The sequence below is a fragment of the Dama dama genome, chromosome 20, assembly GCF_033118175.1.
Source record: "Dama dama isolate Ldn47 chromosome 20, ASM3311817v1, whole genome shotgun sequence".
Lineage (NCBI taxonomy): Eukaryota > Metazoa > Chordata > Mammalia > Artiodactyla > Cervidae > Dama > Dama dama.
In genome coordinates, this window is record NC_083700.1 from 75717266 (window position 1) to 75735686 (window position 18421).

General features: G+C 37.3%; 1 protein-coding gene across 1 annotated transcript in view; it reads right to left on the minus strand.

Moving 5' to 3' along the window:
* IL23R (interleukin 23 receptor) overlaps nt 1-17945 on the minus strand; it is a 71828-nt gene extending 53883 nt beyond the window's left edge. The window contains exons 1-4 of the mRNA XM_061120003.1: nt 17825-17945; nt 16657-16728; nt 13103-13399; nt 5696-5819 (exon numbers count right to left, since the gene is read on the minus strand). Of these exons, the coding sequence (XP_060975986.1) occupies nt 5696-5819; nt 13103-13399; nt 16657-16726 (491 nt within the window). The 5' untranslated portion in view covers nt 16727-16728; nt 17825-17945. The remainder of the gene's footprint in view (nt 1-5695; nt 5820-13102; nt 13400-16656; nt 16729-17824) is intronic.
* Between the last annotated feature and the right edge of the window lie 476 nt (nt 17946-18421).

Sequence of the window (18421 nt, forward strand, 5' to 3'; positions counted from 1 at the left end):
TCTCAAAGAAAGGAAATGCCAAAGAATGTTCAAACTATTGCACAACTGTACTCATCTGACATGCTAGCAAAGTAATGCTCAAAATTCTCCAAGCCAGGCTTCAACAGTATTGAACCGTGAACTTCCAGATGTTCAAGCTGGATTTAGAAAAGGCAGAGGAACCAGAGATCAAATTGCCATCATCCATTGTATCATCAAAGAAGCAAGAGAGTTCTAGAAAAACATCTACTTCTGCCTTATTGACTATGCCAAAGCCTTTGCTGTGTGGATCACAACAAACTGTGGAAAATTCTTCAAGAGATAGGAATACCAGACCACCTGACCTTCCTCCTGAGAAATCTGTATGCAGGTCAAGAGACAACAGTAAGAACTGGACATGGAACAACAGACTGGTTCCAAATAGGAAAAGGAGTATGTCAAGGCTGTATATTTTCACCCTGCTTATTTAACTTATATGCAGGGTACATCATGCAAAATGCTGGGCTGGATGAAGCACAAGCTGGAATCAGGATTGCCGGGAGAAATATCAATAACCTCAGATATGCAGATGACACCACCCTTATGGCAGAAAGTGAAGAAGAACTAAAGAGCCTCTTGATGAAGGTGAAAAAGGAGAGTGAAAAAGTTTGCTCAAAACTCAACATTCAGAAAACTAAGATCATGGGATCCGGTCCAATCACTTCATGGCAAATAGATGGGGAAACAATGGAAACCGTGACAGACTTTATCTTTGGGGGGCTCCAAAATCACTCTTGATGGTGATTGCAGCCATGAAATTAAAAGACATTTGCTCCTTGGAAGGAAAGCTATGATCAACCTAGACAGCATATTAAAAAATAGAGACATTACTTTGCCAACAAAGGTCTGTCTAGTCAAAGCTGTGGTTTTTCCAATAGTCATGTATGGATGTGAGAATTGGACTGTAAAGAAAGCTGAGTGCCAAAGAATTGATGCTTTTGAACTGTGGTGTGGAGAAGACTCTTGAGAGTCCCTTGGACTGCAAGGAGATCCAACCAGTCTATCCTAAAGGAAATCAGTCTGAATATTCACTGGAAGGACTGATGCTGAAGTTGAAACTCCAATACTTTGGCCACCTGATGCAAAGAACTGACTCACTAGAAAAGACCCTGATGGTGGGAAAGATTCAAGGCAGGAGGATAAGGGGCCAACAGAGGATGAGATGGTTGGATGGCATCACTGACTCAATGGACATGAGTTTGAGCAAGCTCCCGGAGTTGGTGATGGCCAAGGAAGCCTGGCATGCTGCAGTCAGTGGGGTCGCAAAGAGTCAGACACGACTGAGTGACTGAACTGACTGACTGACTGATTAAAAGAAAAAGAAGTAATCAACTAGTCAAGATCAGTGGGTCCATGAGATAGTAAAAGTTCCAGGAGATAGATAGCAAGGCCCTAGGCACTCTCTGTCAGTCTGGCACATCAAAATTTTCTGTGAGCTTCAGCTGTGGTGCTGGCCCCTGTACTGCCCTTGTTTTCACATTCTTAAAGTTGTCTTTGGGCTTCCCTGATGGCTCCTCTCTGTCCATGGGGGATCCTCCAGGCAAGAATATTCGAGTGGGTTGCTAGTCCCTTCTCTAGGGGATCTTTCCGACCCAGGGATCTAACCCACATCTCCCACATTGCAGACAGAGTCTTTACTACCTGAGACACCATGGGAGCCTCCTGATGGCTCAGATGGTAAAGAATCTGTCTGCAATGCAAGAGACCCAGGTTCGATACTGGATTGGAAAGATCACCTGGAGAAGGGAATGGCTACCCATTCCAGTATTCTTGCCTGGAGAATTCTATAGACAGAGGAACCTGACAGGTACAGTCCATGGGGTTGTAAAGAGTTGGACTCGACTGAGTGACTAACACACACACACACACACACACACACACACACATGAAGGTTGCCTTTACAATGAGATTCTTGTCCTCATGACCTCTTTTCATCTCAAAGGCATTATTTAATCCCAGAAACAAGGAGGAGAGGTTAACCTCTCCTTAGACACTTGTTACAGTCCTGGCTCCCTGATGTCTTAGCCAAGTGACTTTGGGGAAGTAACATAAGCTTGGTAAAAGGGGACAATTATAATAGTTACTGTGCAAGGTTGAGCTGAAGATTGAGGATGTGAAGCACATGAAGTAGCAGAGTGCAGTGCTTAGCAAATTGTGTACTGTTTGACATCACAATCTATCTCTGACCTCAGTGTTTCCATCATTCCTTTGGTACCCAACCATACCTCTGCTTAGTGAAAGATGTGAGCTTCTTGCCCATGGCATGTAGCCAGTAACTCCAGGCTTAGCAGTCTGTTCATAAAATCTGTCTAATTTTTGTCCAGATATTTTGAACAGAGTGGTGGTACATATTATGTTTCACTTAGTCAAAATTATTCTATTTTGACAGAGCAAGATTGGAAGGTTATTCCCTTCCATAATGATGAGACTTAGATAGCATCTCTCAAATATGCCCTGTGATCTGGGTTCCCACACCACTTTAGCAGAAAAAACTAAATTAGGAAGAAAGCAGTCAGGCCATGCCAAGTTCAAATCCCACCTCTCCCTCTCATAGCTGCGTGGCCTCAGACACATCATCTAACCTAGCTAAGCCTCAGTCACCTGTCTACAAAAATCAGGAAAATAATCACATGTACCCCATAAGGTTGCATAAGGGATTAAATGACTTCCCAGCTGGTGCTAGTGGTAAAGAACCCACTTGCCAGTGCAGGAGACTAAGAGACACGGGTTCAATCCTTGGGTCAGGAAGATCCCCTGGAGAAGGAAATGGCAGCCCACTCCAGTACTCTTGCCTGGAGAATCCCATGGACAGAGGAGCCTGGTGGGCTACAGCCCACGGGGTCACACAGTCAGACGTGACTGAAGTGACTTAGCACAGCACATATTAAACCTTTGGCCCAGTCTGCCCAGTGTGTGGCAAACAGTAAGAGTCCAATAAATGCATTATTTAAAAAACAGTGGCTTGTGAAACTTTTGAGAATCATTAGAGAAAAAAAAGTATACAAGTGTACTTCAAATACAGTTGACCCTTAAATAACATGGGTTTGAGCTACACAGGTCCACTGATAGGTGAATTTTTTTCAATAAATATATTGGGGAAAGTTTTGGAGATTTGCAACAATGTGGAAAAACTCACAGATGAATGTATAGCCTAGAAATATAAAAAAATTAAGTAAAAGTTAAGTATGTCATAAATGCATAAAATATTTATAGGTACTAGTCGATCCTTACAAGAGCATAAAGTGATATTTAATATGAAATTAATAATGTATTAGTTTCCTTACTGTTATAACTTTGCTTTCAGAGCATTACATTACCATAGAGTATGCCCGTTTTTTCTAATTGGAGAAACTCCATATCAGCCTATCATCACAGGTGTTTCTAAAAAAAAAAGCAACAAAGTTTCCAATACTGTATTATGAATATGACTGTAATACTGTATGCCATAAAAGTAATGATTCACTCATTAGTGTATAGGCTAGACTATGAAGCAATTCTACCAATTACACTAGGCTACTGTAAAGCAATCATATTACTGCTTATTCCCTATCATTCATGAATCATTACACCTATAAATAAATATGAATTTCTTTTTCACATTATCTTTTCATTTTGATGTTGGTACTAACAGATGATTAATCTTGTAAACAGACAACACAAGGTTACTTTATCAATAAATACAGCACACTATTATAAATGTATTTTCTCTTCCTTATGATTTTCTTAAAAACATATTCTTTTTTCTAGCTTACTTTATTTTAAGAATACAATGGTGCTAGTGGTAAAGAACCTGCCTGTCAATGCAGGAGACATAAGAGATGCAGGTTCGATCCCTGGGCCGGGTAGATCCCCTGGAGGAGGGCATGGCAGTCCACTCCACTATTCTTGCCTGGAGAATGCCATGGACAGAGGAGCCTGGTGGGCAACAGTCCATAGGATCACAAAGAGTCAGACACAACTAAAGCAACTTAGTTCAGCACAGTGCAATATCTAATACATATATATAACATACAAAATGTGTCAATGAACTATTATCAGTAAGGTTTCTGCCCAACAGTAGGCTATTAGTAGTTAAGTTTGGGGAGAGTCAAAAGTAACATGAAGGGGTCAACACCACAACCCGTGTGTTTTTCAAAAGTCAACTGTACAAAATTGAAGGCTTTCTTTGAAAAAATAAATAAATGAAACAAGAATAGGGAGACCAATCTAGCCCAGTTTGCCCACAGTTTTTTCCTCCAAATTATTTCAATCTTTAACACTGGCAAAGGATTCCAAAACAGACTGACGTACATGGATATAGTTTAGATATAACCCAGAAACATTTGAGTTGTGTACATTAAGGAGAGAAAGATTTTTCCACATCAACCATTTCCTATTTTGCAATTTACAAATAGTAGAAACTAAAAATACATTTCCCCTAATCTAAGTTCATATGAAGTAATATAATGTTTATGATTAGTTATTTGCCTTTAAGCATAAAACTTTTGAGCTTTTGGCTGCATGGTTGTCTGGCTCCTGAAGTCTGGTTATTGTTAGATCATAACAGAAGAGTGTTTCCACAAAGCCCTCCTCAACTGCAATTAAGAAATTATTACTTTCATTCAATCATTGCTTTCAGTTTTAAAGCTGAAAGTCCTGTGTCCAGATAGCTCCCTTATTCTTCCCTGGCAAGCCAGGGAAGATGGTTGGTATATATAGACACCAAATTTAAGATTTGGGGGTCATTATTAATAATATCTTCCATGAATTTAGTGCTAACTATGGACCTGGCATTACTTTGCCGACAAAGGTCCATTTAGTTAAAGCTATGGTTTTTCCATATGTGGAATATGGATATGAGAGTTGGACTATAAAGAAAGCTCAGTGCCAAAGAATTGATGCTTTTGAACTGTGGTGTTGGAGAAGATCTTGAGAGTCCTTTGGACTGCAAGGAGATCCAGCCAGTCAATCCTAAAGGAAATCAGTCCTGAATATTCACTGGAAGGACTGATGCTGAAGCTGAAACTCCAAAACTTTGGCTACCTGATGCGAAGAACTGACTCATTTGAAAAGACCCTGATGCTGGGAAAGATTGAAGGCAGGAGGAGAAGGGGGTGACAGAGGACGAGATGGTTGGGTGGTATCACCGACTCAATAGACATGAGTTTGAACAAGTTCTGGCAGTTGGTGATGGACAGGGAAGCCTGGCGTGCTGCAGACACGACTGAGTGACTCAACTGTACTGATGGACCTGGCATAGTGATGCACACTTTAAAAAGTCAAATTCCATTTAAACAAAATTAACCTATCCATTAGGTTCTACTTTTAAGCCTATTTTAAAGATAAAGAAATGACAGTTTGGAGAGTTTAAGTGCCTAAATCCTAGGAGGATAGAGCTGAGATTCAAGCAGAGATCCTTTTAAAACTGTGCTGTGCTCTATCACATTAGGTCCTTGCCCACAGTTACCTACAATAAGTAAAAACAGCAGAAAGATTATGGAACATATTGTCTCACAGGGTGAAAACATCAATGGCCTGAAAAGTGTTTTGGTGGATTCCTTGACCAGTATTAGGGAGTTGGGGATAGTAAAGATGCATTTAACATTTGAAGCAGATTTCTTGGATCCCTGCTGGAGGCAGAGCACTGGCTGAACTGGAGTGGAATTGTTCAGGATAGACTGTTAAGGAGGGAACCTACCTCTTCACGTACACCACATACTTTGTGTCTATGTAGGTGGGCCTCCCAGGGTTCCAGGTACAAGTCATGTTGCCTGAATATTCATAAATGACACAGGTTACTTTGTCAGGGACATCTGGTGGATCTGCAACAAAATGTATCACTTAGGAGCCACCACAGAAACATCAAGGTTTTTTATAGTTGGTTGATAACCATTCCATTTTATTTGGAAAACCAGGTCAATCAGCACTTCCCCCATTCCACCCCTTCCAGTTCACATTCCAGCCCACTTTGCCCTGAAATATTGCTGCTTTCCTTCACATACTTTACTATATTCCCTCTTTGGGGATACTAAGGTGATAAAGTTCCTCCCATCAGAAAGAATTCCTCCCCAAATTCTCTTCCCTCAGCTGTCAGTATATCTTTCTCCTTTTCACAATAGCTTTTTTCTTTTTTCTTTTTTTTTCTTTTTTTAGTCCATAACAACACTGTAGATTTAATGATAGTTCTTACAGTATATATAATAAATACAGTATGATACATTTCACTTACTCATTACTTCTAAGATGCTTTATGCATCTTAAATGGGAATCTTTTTTTTTTTTTTTCTGTCCACCTTTTTTTTTTTTTTGTGGGTTTTGTCATACATTGATATGAATCAGCCATGGATTCATCCCCATCCCAATCCCCGCTCCCACCTCCCTCTCCACCCGATTCCTCTCGAAACATCCCACCCTCGCCTTCTCCCACAGAGTTCAAAAGTCTGTTCTGTACTTCTGTGTCTCTTTTTCTGTTTTGCATATAGGGTTATTGTTACCATCTTTCTAAATTCCATATATATGTGTTAGTATGCTGTAATGTTCTTTATCTTTCTGGCTTACTTCACTCTGTATAAGGGGCTCCAGCTTCATCCATCTCATTAGGACTGGTTCAAATGAATTCTTTTTAATGGCTGAGTAATATTCCATGGTGTATATGTACCACAGCTTCCTTATCCATTCATCTGCTGATGGGCATCTAGGTTGCTTCCATGTCCTGGCTATTATAAACAGTGCTGCGATGAACATTGGGGTGCACGTGTCTCTTTCAGATCTGGTTTCCTCAGTGTGTATGCCCAGAAGTGGGATTGCTGGGTCATATGGCAGTTCTATTTCCAGTTTTTTAAGAAATCTCCACACTGTTTTCCATAGCGGCTGTACTAGTTTGCATTCCCACCAACAGTGTAAGAGGGTTCCCTTTTCTCCACACCCTCTCCAGCATTTATTGCTTGTAGACTTTTGGATAGCTAAGCACAATAGCTTTTTTCTTTTTTAAAGTCCATAATACTGGTCTTTTTCCTCAGTTCCCATTTACTTTTGAACCCCAAACAATCAAGATTCAGACCCACAATTCCACCAAAACCACTGTTGTTAAGGTCATCAATGACTTTCTAATCCATAAATCCCATGATTTCTTTACTGTCATCATTGAGTTTGAACTCTGCAGAATTTGCTATTTTGGTCTTTCCCACCTTGAAATCTCTGTGCCTTTTGGCTGTTGTGAAAGGGCTCTCCATGTTTTTCTTCTACTCTGGCATTCCAATGCAAGGGGAGCAGGTTTGATCCTGGGTCAGGGAACTAAGATCCCACATGCCTCGGGGTGAGGCCAAAAAGAAAAAAAAAATTTGATAGTCATATATACATACTCAACCTTTAAAAGAAAGGGGATTCTGACCCATGCTACAACATAGATGAACCTCGAAGACATTATACTAAATAAAATAAGCCAGCCACAAAAGGACAAACACTATATGATTCTATTTATAGGAGATGTCTAGAACAGTTGAGCTCACGGAGACTGAAAGCAGAATGGTGGTGGCCAAGGGTTGAGGTGTTGGGAGAAATGAAGAGTTGTTGTTTATTGGGTACAGAGTTTCAGTTTTGCAAGATGAAAAAAGTACTGGAAATGGATGGGGGTGATGGTTGCACAATGATGTCAATGTATATGTACATCACTGGCATTCACAGAACTGTGCACTGAAGAATCATTTAAAAAGTACATTTCACTACAATAAAGAAAGATTAAAAATTCTTAGGCATTCACAGAATTCTATCTCTAGGTTTTTTTCCTCCCTTCTCCCATGCCTTCAACTCTTTCTCTGAATGACCAAATTTTGGAGAATATTGTTAATTTTTGTCTGCCACCATGATTCCTTTTGAGAACTGACATCTTCCTCATTCCTAACCTCATCCCCACTTCACCCCTGTGCCAAGGAGCGTGCCTTGACACGCAGAACTGTGCACTTGACCTAGTCTGATCAAGTATTTCCATTGGGAATGAACCCATGACCCAAGATGAACCAATCAGAATTACCCAAGGAACTTTTTCTGGGGCTATTGTAAAAGATCTGCTTTCTCCCTGCCTTAATTTACTGTCTCTGAGTGTCATGTAAGCTATGGGCTGTTGATGGCCATCTTGCTGTCATAGTGAAACAGTCTATTTAAGAATGAAGCCAGCACAGGGGAAAACAAAACCCAAGAGATGAGAAAAGATGAGACAGTTCTGTTGGAGCCCTTAGAGCCTCTGAAGCCTATGAAACCCCAAAAAATATAGAACTGCATCTGGAATTTTCAGATACATCATCCAGTTAAGAATCAAGATCAAAAAAGAAGTATGGAAATACTGAGCATTTACCATATGATCACTTTTTAGGGGTGGCTCAGCGTGTGCCTACTTTTGAAATACTGCCTGGGAAACTGATTACTCAAAAAATGATATGAAAAATGAAAGGATGAAACTAATACAACATTGTTAATCAACTATAAAATAAAAATTAAACAAACAAAAAAATAAACCAATAATTCTGTCCCATTAAGGAAAAAAGAAAAAGGATGGGGCCTCAGAACAAATAAAAATACAGACATTTATGCACCTGAAGTTATACCCAAAGACTTAGCTTAAATATAGATATATTCCTGCACTTCATCTGTAAATCATCTACCAAGAATACTACTTATAAAATAAGAAATACATATATGGAAAAAATTTATCTTCTTTGCAAACTGAACCAATAATAGATGTTATTTAGAGCTATCAAATTGGCAAGGATTTTGAAAAATGGTAATCCATAGTGTTGAAATGGACTCAAGGAAATCCTCTAACATACTGCTGGTGGAAATGCAAATTGGAACAACCTTTATGGAGAGCACTATACATATCATAATCTGTAAAAGCAGGAGTAATATCTTACAACCCAGCAATTTTACATCTAGGAATGCATCGTTACTAAAATGTTCATAGATACACAAAAATATTTGGCTAAAAGGGTTTGCCTCTTAAAGTGTTGTTCATAATAATGGAAGAATTGGAAACCAGCTTAATATTCCAAAATACACTCCTAAAATACAACCAAAAACAAAGTTATTGAAGACAATATAAGTATCTGGCCTTGGAAGCAACTCAAAATATGTTTAATTAAATAAGTAAGGGCCATGTGATAAAATGAAAAAATAAGTTACAAAATAGTATATTATAGTGCTCTCATTTGAGAGACAGAGAGATAAAGGGGTAGAGAGAGAAAGAGAGAAACAGAAAAGAGACAGAGACACACACACAGAGAAAGAGACTGAAACTAGAAAGATATATTCCAAATTATTAAAGATGGAGTCTGCTAGTAGTAAGATTATGAGATTATAGAAATGATGGGTATTTCTTTTTTGTTGGTCCAAAATGTTAAAGATGTTCTACATGAATGCAATTTGATTTAATGATTTAAAAACATATTTTCAAACAGTAAGAACACACTAAAGTGCTTTAAAACATTTTGATGAGTTGTAGTGTCAGACTACAGTGGGGGAGAAATTGGACTCCAAGTAAGATAAAATAAATCTTTAAGTTTTACTTGAGCCTTAAAGGAGGTAGGTGTAGAAACATAAATTTAAATCATTTTGGATATTGATTGACTTGGGGTCCTTCAGTGATTTGTGCTGAAGTTATTTTTTCCCCTCTAGTTTCAAAGTATTTTTGATTTGGCCATCATAAAAGACAACTGTCAGTCTTTTGGGCTATGTTATTCCACAGCATTTTCTCTGAAGTGAATGCTCAGGGTTACGTCTGATAACTAATTAACTTTGTAAAAGATCAAATAGATTAAACATTTATGTGCAAATAAACATGCTATTTGTTAATATGAAGCTATGTAAAGATGAAAATGTGAATATAGATATAAAATAAGACCAAATTGTTTTTAGATTCCATTGTGTGTGCTTAGTCACTCAGTCACGTTGGACTTTTAGTAACCCCATTGGACTGTAGCCCTCCAGGTTCCTCTGTCCATGGGATTCCTGGGCAAGAATACTAGAATGGATTGTCATTTCCTTCTCCAGGTATCTTCCCAATCCAGGGATTGAACCTGCATCTCCTGTGTCTCCTGCATTGCAAGCAGATTCTTTACCTGCCGGGTTATTAAATGTCCATGGGTAAAAACCTGCTGTACAGTCAGATACCAGAGAATATTCTGCTGTCTCCTACCCATTATATGTCTCCCCTCCTACTGGGTCCCTTACTAGTCACAAGCCATGTTTGTTATTAATTCAAAGTTCAGCCAAGGATCGTTTTCAACTGACAGCTTCTTGAAACAGCAGAGTCTGTGATCCCCTCTTCTCTGAATTGCTATCATTTAACACATTTTTGGTGCATACTAACCACTAAGTAAAGTGTATTTCATGGCTTGATTGGTTTGACTAATAAAATGATAATGAGGAGAATTTAAAATGAAAGGAAAGACAATGCTTCTGGCAAAGATCTCTCCATAATTCCTTACCCAAAGAGTGCGCAGACTGGCCTACTGTGTCATTAATAAGACTGAGTAGCAACGTTAAAGACAACTTTTCAGGGCCTTTTATTGGATAATAAGTCTACTTTCATCAGATGATAAGTAGAGATCAAAGATGATTAAAATTCAAGTTAGATATATTTAAACTTTTTAATGATTCAGTGGAAATATGACAGTTTCATGAATAGTTTAATTTGGTGTTTTTAAAGGAATAGAGAAATCTTAAAGTGTTTTATCCCATGACTGGTGTGACTCTGATAGAATACTTTACATGAGGTGTGTACACTTACAGATAACAATCTAAGAAGTCTAAGATTATGGCTAAAAATGAAACTGTGATAATAGTTTGTATTTCACAAATTACACATCAAAGTATGGAACTTTTAATGTTTGGATATCTTTTTAGGAAAGCAACGACTCCTTTATCTTCTCTTTGCTTTGTATGATTTTTCTCCAGTCTAAAAAAATACACATAATCATTTTGTTCAGAACAGTGATGATAAGTTGACATGGTAAAACTCACAGGAAGAGTATCCTGTAATCAAAGTGATCCAGTGAAAGCAGTGTGATTTCTAGATTACCACAAAAACCCTCAAAAACCTTTACTTGACCTACTTCAATAGGAAGTTTTGTTTGCTAAGAATGTAGAGCCCAAGAACACGGGGCTTCTTGAATCCAGGGCTTTGGGTAAATTCTTACATGGCAGTTACACTTTCACACTCATAACCAGAGATCTATGTAAAAAGTTCCAAAATCACAGAGTAAACAAGTGGAAAGGGTAATGTTCTTTCTAAGCAGCTGCCGCAGAAAATGTAAGTGCTTCTAATGTGTGGTCCAAGAAGGGGAGAAAAGGCCATTCCCTGGCCCTGAACAGAGCCTGGGGGTTGTGTTTGGGGGCAGAAGGCCTCAGCCAACGCTGGAGAGTGGCTGGGCGTCACTGGTCACTCACACAGCAACATGGGGAAGGAGGCCACACTTCTGCCTCCTTCCTTTCTCTGGCTTAAAATTAACACTAACCTTTCCCCACAACCATGACAGTTGCTCATTTGTCCTCCGATGACATATTCTCTCAACAACCCACCCCCCAGCCATCAAGGATAAATAGGAATGTAATTAAGCAAGAAGGGTTACTTTTGTTTCCTGAGGATGTGGACAAGCTAAGAAGTCCTCAGACATCAGATAAGAAGTCTACTTGTGGTTTCAGTTCCCACAATTTAGGGCAAGTTTAGCATGTTATTGTTATTTTAAGGCCTAAGATTTTCTTTAACTCCAAAACCTACTAATTTCCTTCCTCAATTCACCTCTGCTACTTCCTACAGCTCTTCTCTCTTGAAGCAAGGAGGTCAGGTGCCCAGCAGGACAATGGCCTTACTTTGGAACAAAAAAGCCTCCTTCTTCTCAGACACCCCCTCTAGGGACAGGTAGAGTTGGCCAGGTGGACTTGGTCTGTCTAGGTGAGGACTGGAGATGAGGAAGAACTCAGATTGGATTCTCAAAAGTATGGAGAAAGGGAGCGTAGCAAAGATCCAAAGCCCTCTATCTTTCACTGAAAATGGGCCCAGGTGCTGTAGGGAATGAAAATCTAGATTAAAACAGTACTGAACTTACTTATTTTTCTTTTGTAATAGTAGAACCAAGAATTAAGTATATAATTATACAAGCCAGCCCATATTACTATAGTAACTTAAACACCTTCAGGATACTATGAACACACATTGAATTTAGAAAATATTTTTAAAATTAACAATTCATTTTTTTTCTTAATAATTATAGTAACAAACACAATGATTCACAGTTGGGGCAGTGACATTAGGAGCAGGGAATTGTATCAAAATCGGATGTTTTATCAAAAGGTTCCATTTAAAAGGGCTAAGGCACATTAATATTGTAGTTTAAAGTATATAATACACTTTTAAATAAGTTATTGAAATTTGATGTTTACCATGACCAATATACTTAGCCTCATTTTACAGACATGGAATTGAGGCACAGACTGGTTAAGCAACTTTCCTGAAGTCACACAGCTGGTAAGAAATATAGCAGAGATACAAAGCCAGTATTGCAACTGTTTTTTCCTTCCGAAATCTTAGCCTCAAAATTTCTCAATGGAATCTGCTTCAAGGTTGATATTAGTTTGGAAAACAATGTTAAATGAAAAATAGTTGAAAATAAAAACACTGAAAGTCTGAGGGTGCTGCCTTTCACATACCTAAAAAAACCGTGTTCGGCCAGGCTAGTGTTAAAAAATTGTATTTTGAATATGTTGGCAACATTGAAAAGTTTGTAGAATTCACACTGAAAATTTACACTTCCATCTTCTTTGGAAGAACCAAAAGATCTAAGAATACTGGACCCACAGAGATGCTGAAGCTGGACACTATCTGTGCTCAGTAAACTATCTATGTGTTTTTCGCTCTGCACAGATCCCACCAGCTTCTTAATGCAACATTTCACCAGCCTGGCTCCTGGAGATATTCAAATTTGCAATGTCTACATTAAACTAATATAAGAAGTGAAGTATATTAATTTGCCTCCATTTTTAGACAATATTGGTAGTTACCAGTTAATTGTTAGGCTAACTTTCACTTGGCTTTTGAAGGCACCCCAACACTTACATCCAGAAGAAATGTCTTTTCCACATATCAGTGTCTCTGAAGAATACCTGGAACACTCAGCAGTACAGTACACAAAGGCTTGTGGCTCCACAAAGTTGTTATACCAAAGGCGAGCTGTTGTTTTATTGATTCTTGTGATATGAAATCTTTCTTTGAAGCCATTTTTATAAAAATAAAGTTTCCTTGGTTGGCAGTTCTTAATTGCTGCTTGGCAATATATAGAGATATTCATACCCATCTTAAAAATTGTGGCAGGTTCTACCCAGATGTGTCCAGAGCAGTTTATATTTGTAATCCCTGGAAAACAAATAGATAAAATAATTAATTCCATGTAGAACATTAAAACCAGATATTCAGAAGAATATGCTTTGCATTTAAAATTGTTTTTGACTAACAGAATAATTTCCATTGGAAAAGAGTTTTAGGACTCAGTGTATCCTTTAATTGCTTAGCTTATCGGTGTGTTTTTACCATGTTCTGTTGATGTTCGACGGCATGACACAAGCCTGGAGTCAGCTTTCAGCTTTTCAGCTTCTCTAGCAGTCTAAAGTGCAAATATAATTAGCTCTTCTATTTTAAAGGTGAGGAATGAGGCATTTTGAGACTACCTTATGTTTCAAAGGTAACATTAGAAGTAACAATTGGTAGGGGAGAATCCAATCCCCATTCTTCAGCTACTCAGTCTTTCCTTCTTTTATAGATAAGGGCTACTTTTATTAGAAAATTATGAGTTTAATGATTGAAATCATACTCTTACTAGTTGCAAAAATTTATTGCTTGACCACCACTTAAAATTCATCATTAATTTAAAAATATGGGCAAATGTTCAGAATATATTTTTAAGTTGAAAAGCAATTTGCAAAACAAAGTATTTAATATAGACTCAATGTTAAGAATAAATAGATGAATGAATTAAAGATACACGAAGATATTATCATTGATAATCTCTGTGTGTTCATTTTTATTTTTAATTGCATATTTCTGTGTTTTAAAATTATATAATAATGTATTATTTTTATAGCCAAAAGACAATAAAGGCATTTTCATGAACTCAAATGACAATGTAATGCAATATGAATTAAATTCACATCAAGGAAAATTCATTGTAGGCTTTTTCTAAATATTCTAAATCCTAAGCATTAGAATATCTTAAAACCTTATCAAAGTGATAACTAAAGGCAAGTATTTAATTTTAAAAGTCCTTATCTTTAGAATTCAAAGCTTAAAAATTAACTTTTATAATGTAAATGTAATTGAATATGTCCATTTATGTAGTTTGCATTCACATATAAATTATAAATATTTAAATGTTGAAGTATTAAATGTTGAAGTAATGATAAAAACAATTCATCATTATCAATAGGAAATTGAAGCCAAAGACATGAAAAGAAGTTTTAAGAAAGCATCTGACTGATTTGCCATGCTGAGTCACTTTAGTCGTGTCTAACTCTTTGTGACCCCATTGTAGCCTGCCAGGCTCCTCTGTCCATAGATATCTCCAGGCAAGAATACTGGAGTAGTTTGCCTTGCCCTCCTCTGGGCGATCTTCCCAACCCAGGGATCAAACCCACATCTCTTATGTATCCAGCACTGGCAGGCGTTCTTTACCACTAGTGCCATCTGGGAAGCCCCTACTGGTTTAAAGAAGTTCAACAATTCAAGTTCAGACAAACTGTTTCTTCAACACCTTAAAAAATATGTGAATACTATCATGAAACCTTTGTGAGTAGTGTTTAAGAATACACAGAAAATATTAAAAATGTCAGAAGCCTTCAAATTTGGATAAATGTTGTCTTGGTTTTAAAAAAATAGAATAAAAAAGAACCCCAGAAACACTGGACTGCTGAGCTTCACAACATTTGGGAATGAATTAGTAAGTCGATGATTTTTCAGTGCATAGAAAAAGAAATCATTAATCAGCAGGAGTCAACTTGGATTATGTAAGAGTAAGTCATACAAAAGTATGTTAATTTCTCTTTTTAATATGTTAAAATAAGTCATAGAAAATATGTTAATTTAGGGAGGGTTGGTCAGAAAAATGCTAAACATAGTGTTTATTTTTTTCATTTCAGCAAAGCTATTTAAAAGGAGTAAAATATCACTCTAGTAGAAAATTTGGAAAAGATAGTAAAAGTATTACAGCAGATTGGGTAATAATATATAAAATAATTTCTAATGAACAACTGGAAAGTCTCTAATGCCATATCAATCATATGGGCTTGTCTTATTTCTCTATGCTTCATATTAATCACTCAGATGTATAAACGGGCTTCCCTGGTGGCTCAGATGGTAAAGAATCTGCCTGCAATGCAGGAGACCTGAGTTTGAACCCTGGATCGGGAAGATCCCCTTGAGAAGGGAATGACTACTCACTCCAGTATTCTTGCCTGGAGAATTCCATGTATAAACAGAAGTCTGACTTATCATTCGCATATTTCCAGAAGCTGGAAAAAGTAAATGATCTCTTATTTCTATGAAACCTTCTTGGATACTGTTGGTCTGACTCTGGAAGTGTCTGATACCCTGATGGAGGGATTCTAGTTCTCATGGTGGGGCTACTTCTCTATGGCTAATATAAGTTTGTCCCAACCTACAAAAGATAGTTTTGCTTTTGTCACTATTCTGAGCAAGTTGCATGATTTGCAAAGCTTCCTTCAAGATCTAAAACCCTCCCTTGATGTTGCTTGTGTTTGCATGCATGCGCAGTCATTCAGTCGTGTACGACTCTTTGCAACTCTATGGACTGTAGCCTGCCAGGCTCCTCTGTCCATGGGATTCTCCAGGCAAGAATACTGAAGTGGGTTGTCATGGCCTTCTTCAGGGGATCTTCCCTGCCAAGGGATTGAACAGGCATCTCCTGCATCTCCTGCATCGACAGGCGAATTCTTTCACCACTGAGCCACATGGGAAGCCCTTGGTGTTGCTTCTCTCCTAGTAAATGAGTCCCTCTCACCTGTCCAGGATGCTATGCCCCCAGTAGAAACTCTCAAGAGCCAATGGTTGTCCTGCCTGAACTTCTGATGATCTCCCACCTGGACTCTTAAAAGCTGTGTATGCCTTTGTCATAATGCCAGCTGTTTGTGTGAATTACAAAATAAGAATAATAATAGCACATAATACTACTGCACAAAGTTGTTGTGAGGAAGACAAGGCTTAGCACAGCACCTAACACAGAGTAATCATCAATAAATTGTTTGTGGAACTGAATAAAATTCAAATGTTTGATGAGTTATATAGGTTTAAAATATTCAAAGACAGATTATGCCAAACCAAAATAATAAACTCCTTTGTGGAAATGTTGATATTAGAATTAGACCACTTCATGGAAATTTTGATATAAGAATTAGACCTCTGTCATGATGCTTAATAAAGGAATCCTGCATTAGGAGGGAGGTTGGACTCATATTTCATTCCACATAATTTTATGTGCATATAATTTGTCCCAAAATAATAATTTTTATTCTTCAGAGATTCAAGCATAATGTCATGAACATAATAAACATTCAGTATTTTATTTGAATAAAAAATAGCAATAGGTACTCAAAATACTATACCTCCATGACACCAACTGAAGAATATGTAGAGAGCTATTGCCACATCCCAATGAATTGTGACCTGATTCATGCCTGAAAGCAGAAAAAACTCTTTGTCACTGTCTAGAAAAATATGAAAAATGTTTAAACTGTAATATTTAATAAAACACTAAAAGGCATAACATTTTTTTCTAACAGTTGTTTTTGATGAGAAACTTTAATTAGGAAGAAAGGAATGAAGGAAGGAAGGATGGGAAGGGAGAAGGAAACAGGGCAAAGAAGAGTCACTGGGTGTGAGGAGGTATAATAAGGTGGAGGAGTAAAGCAAAAGAATAGAATTTTATACCCTTCAAATATCAGTATGAATTACCTTCATAGGACATTCTGACCCTTGATAAAATATAATTTCTCCTGATGTTGCCTCTCTCATCAGAAATCTCTTTCTGTTCTAACTCATGATCCTCAATCCTTCTCCTGACCAGGTTCACATGTCTATCAAGCTCCAGAAATATTAGTCTTTCAGGAAAAGCCAAAAAGGTCAGAATTTCCAGAAAAGAAAAGCATTCAAAATGAAGAAACAGGAAATGAGACAAAACCTTATGTGTTATCACCAGTTAGATTTACAGAAATCCCCTTTATCTGCAGAGAGTTCAAAAGAAACACATTCTAGAAATTCCAAACAATATTGCCATTAGTTTACATCTGGAGTTACATTATTCAGTTAAACAGTTACATGCATTATTAAATAATTAAGGTATTCAATAATCAGCATTATTCAGTTATTTTTATCTGTTTAATTAAACCTGAGCCTTTCATATAAAACAACAAAAACTCATAACTCATCAAATGGCACACAATATTTCATTTTTAAAAACTGAGGTCCCAAATGATTTATGAATATAAAGATCCCTTTCATGATTTGTTAACAATAGTAGATCTTCTCTTTTTAAATAATAGGCAAAACAAACCCTGAAATATTCCTAGTTAGGAGTTAACTACTCATCTAATAGAATATACACAATAATATCATTTAAAGCGATATGATATTAGATAATATTACAGATTCAGCTTCTCTCAGTAACTCTGTATGAAATATCATACAAACTAATAAGAGAAGACAACTTGGCCCGTGGATTTCCAAAAGGAAATATAGCCGTTTTTGAGTATTCAGAGATCATTATCTCTTTACCTTACGATCTGTTTGAAGCACATAATTCCACCTCAGAGCCAGGCTGCTACCCTCGTATCTGCGTCATGTCTTCTTTCCTCACTGCCTGCCTGTCAACGATCGCTTCAGGTTTTCAGTGATGAGGCAAATGGAAATATCTGCAAAGCTCCGACCTACATTTCAGATTCTTGAAGAGGAACTCAAAACCGTCCAACTCAAAATGACTGGCTCTTATGTCACTATTTGGGAAAACCCAGATTACTGAAAGTGAACTGCTTTGTCAGTACTTTTTTTTTTCCTCACCTTAATTTGAAATAATCTCATCCAAGAAGTAGAACACATGTTTATGTTTAATCTTTCAAAATCTTTGACACCAAAGATACAATACTTAGTTTTAATTTGCAACCAACATTGATATCCACTATAAATCCATTTCTTAAGAAAAGAAAGTTTAAAAGCTACTATTGACCATTCATTTATTTAACAAGCATTTTTGAGCATCTCATATGTGCCAGGTATTGTTTGGGGCATTAAAGATATATAATGATTAACTACAGAACAGCTGCTTTATATATTGTATTGTTTATAATAATAAAATTATAGATCAGTGGCTTTAAA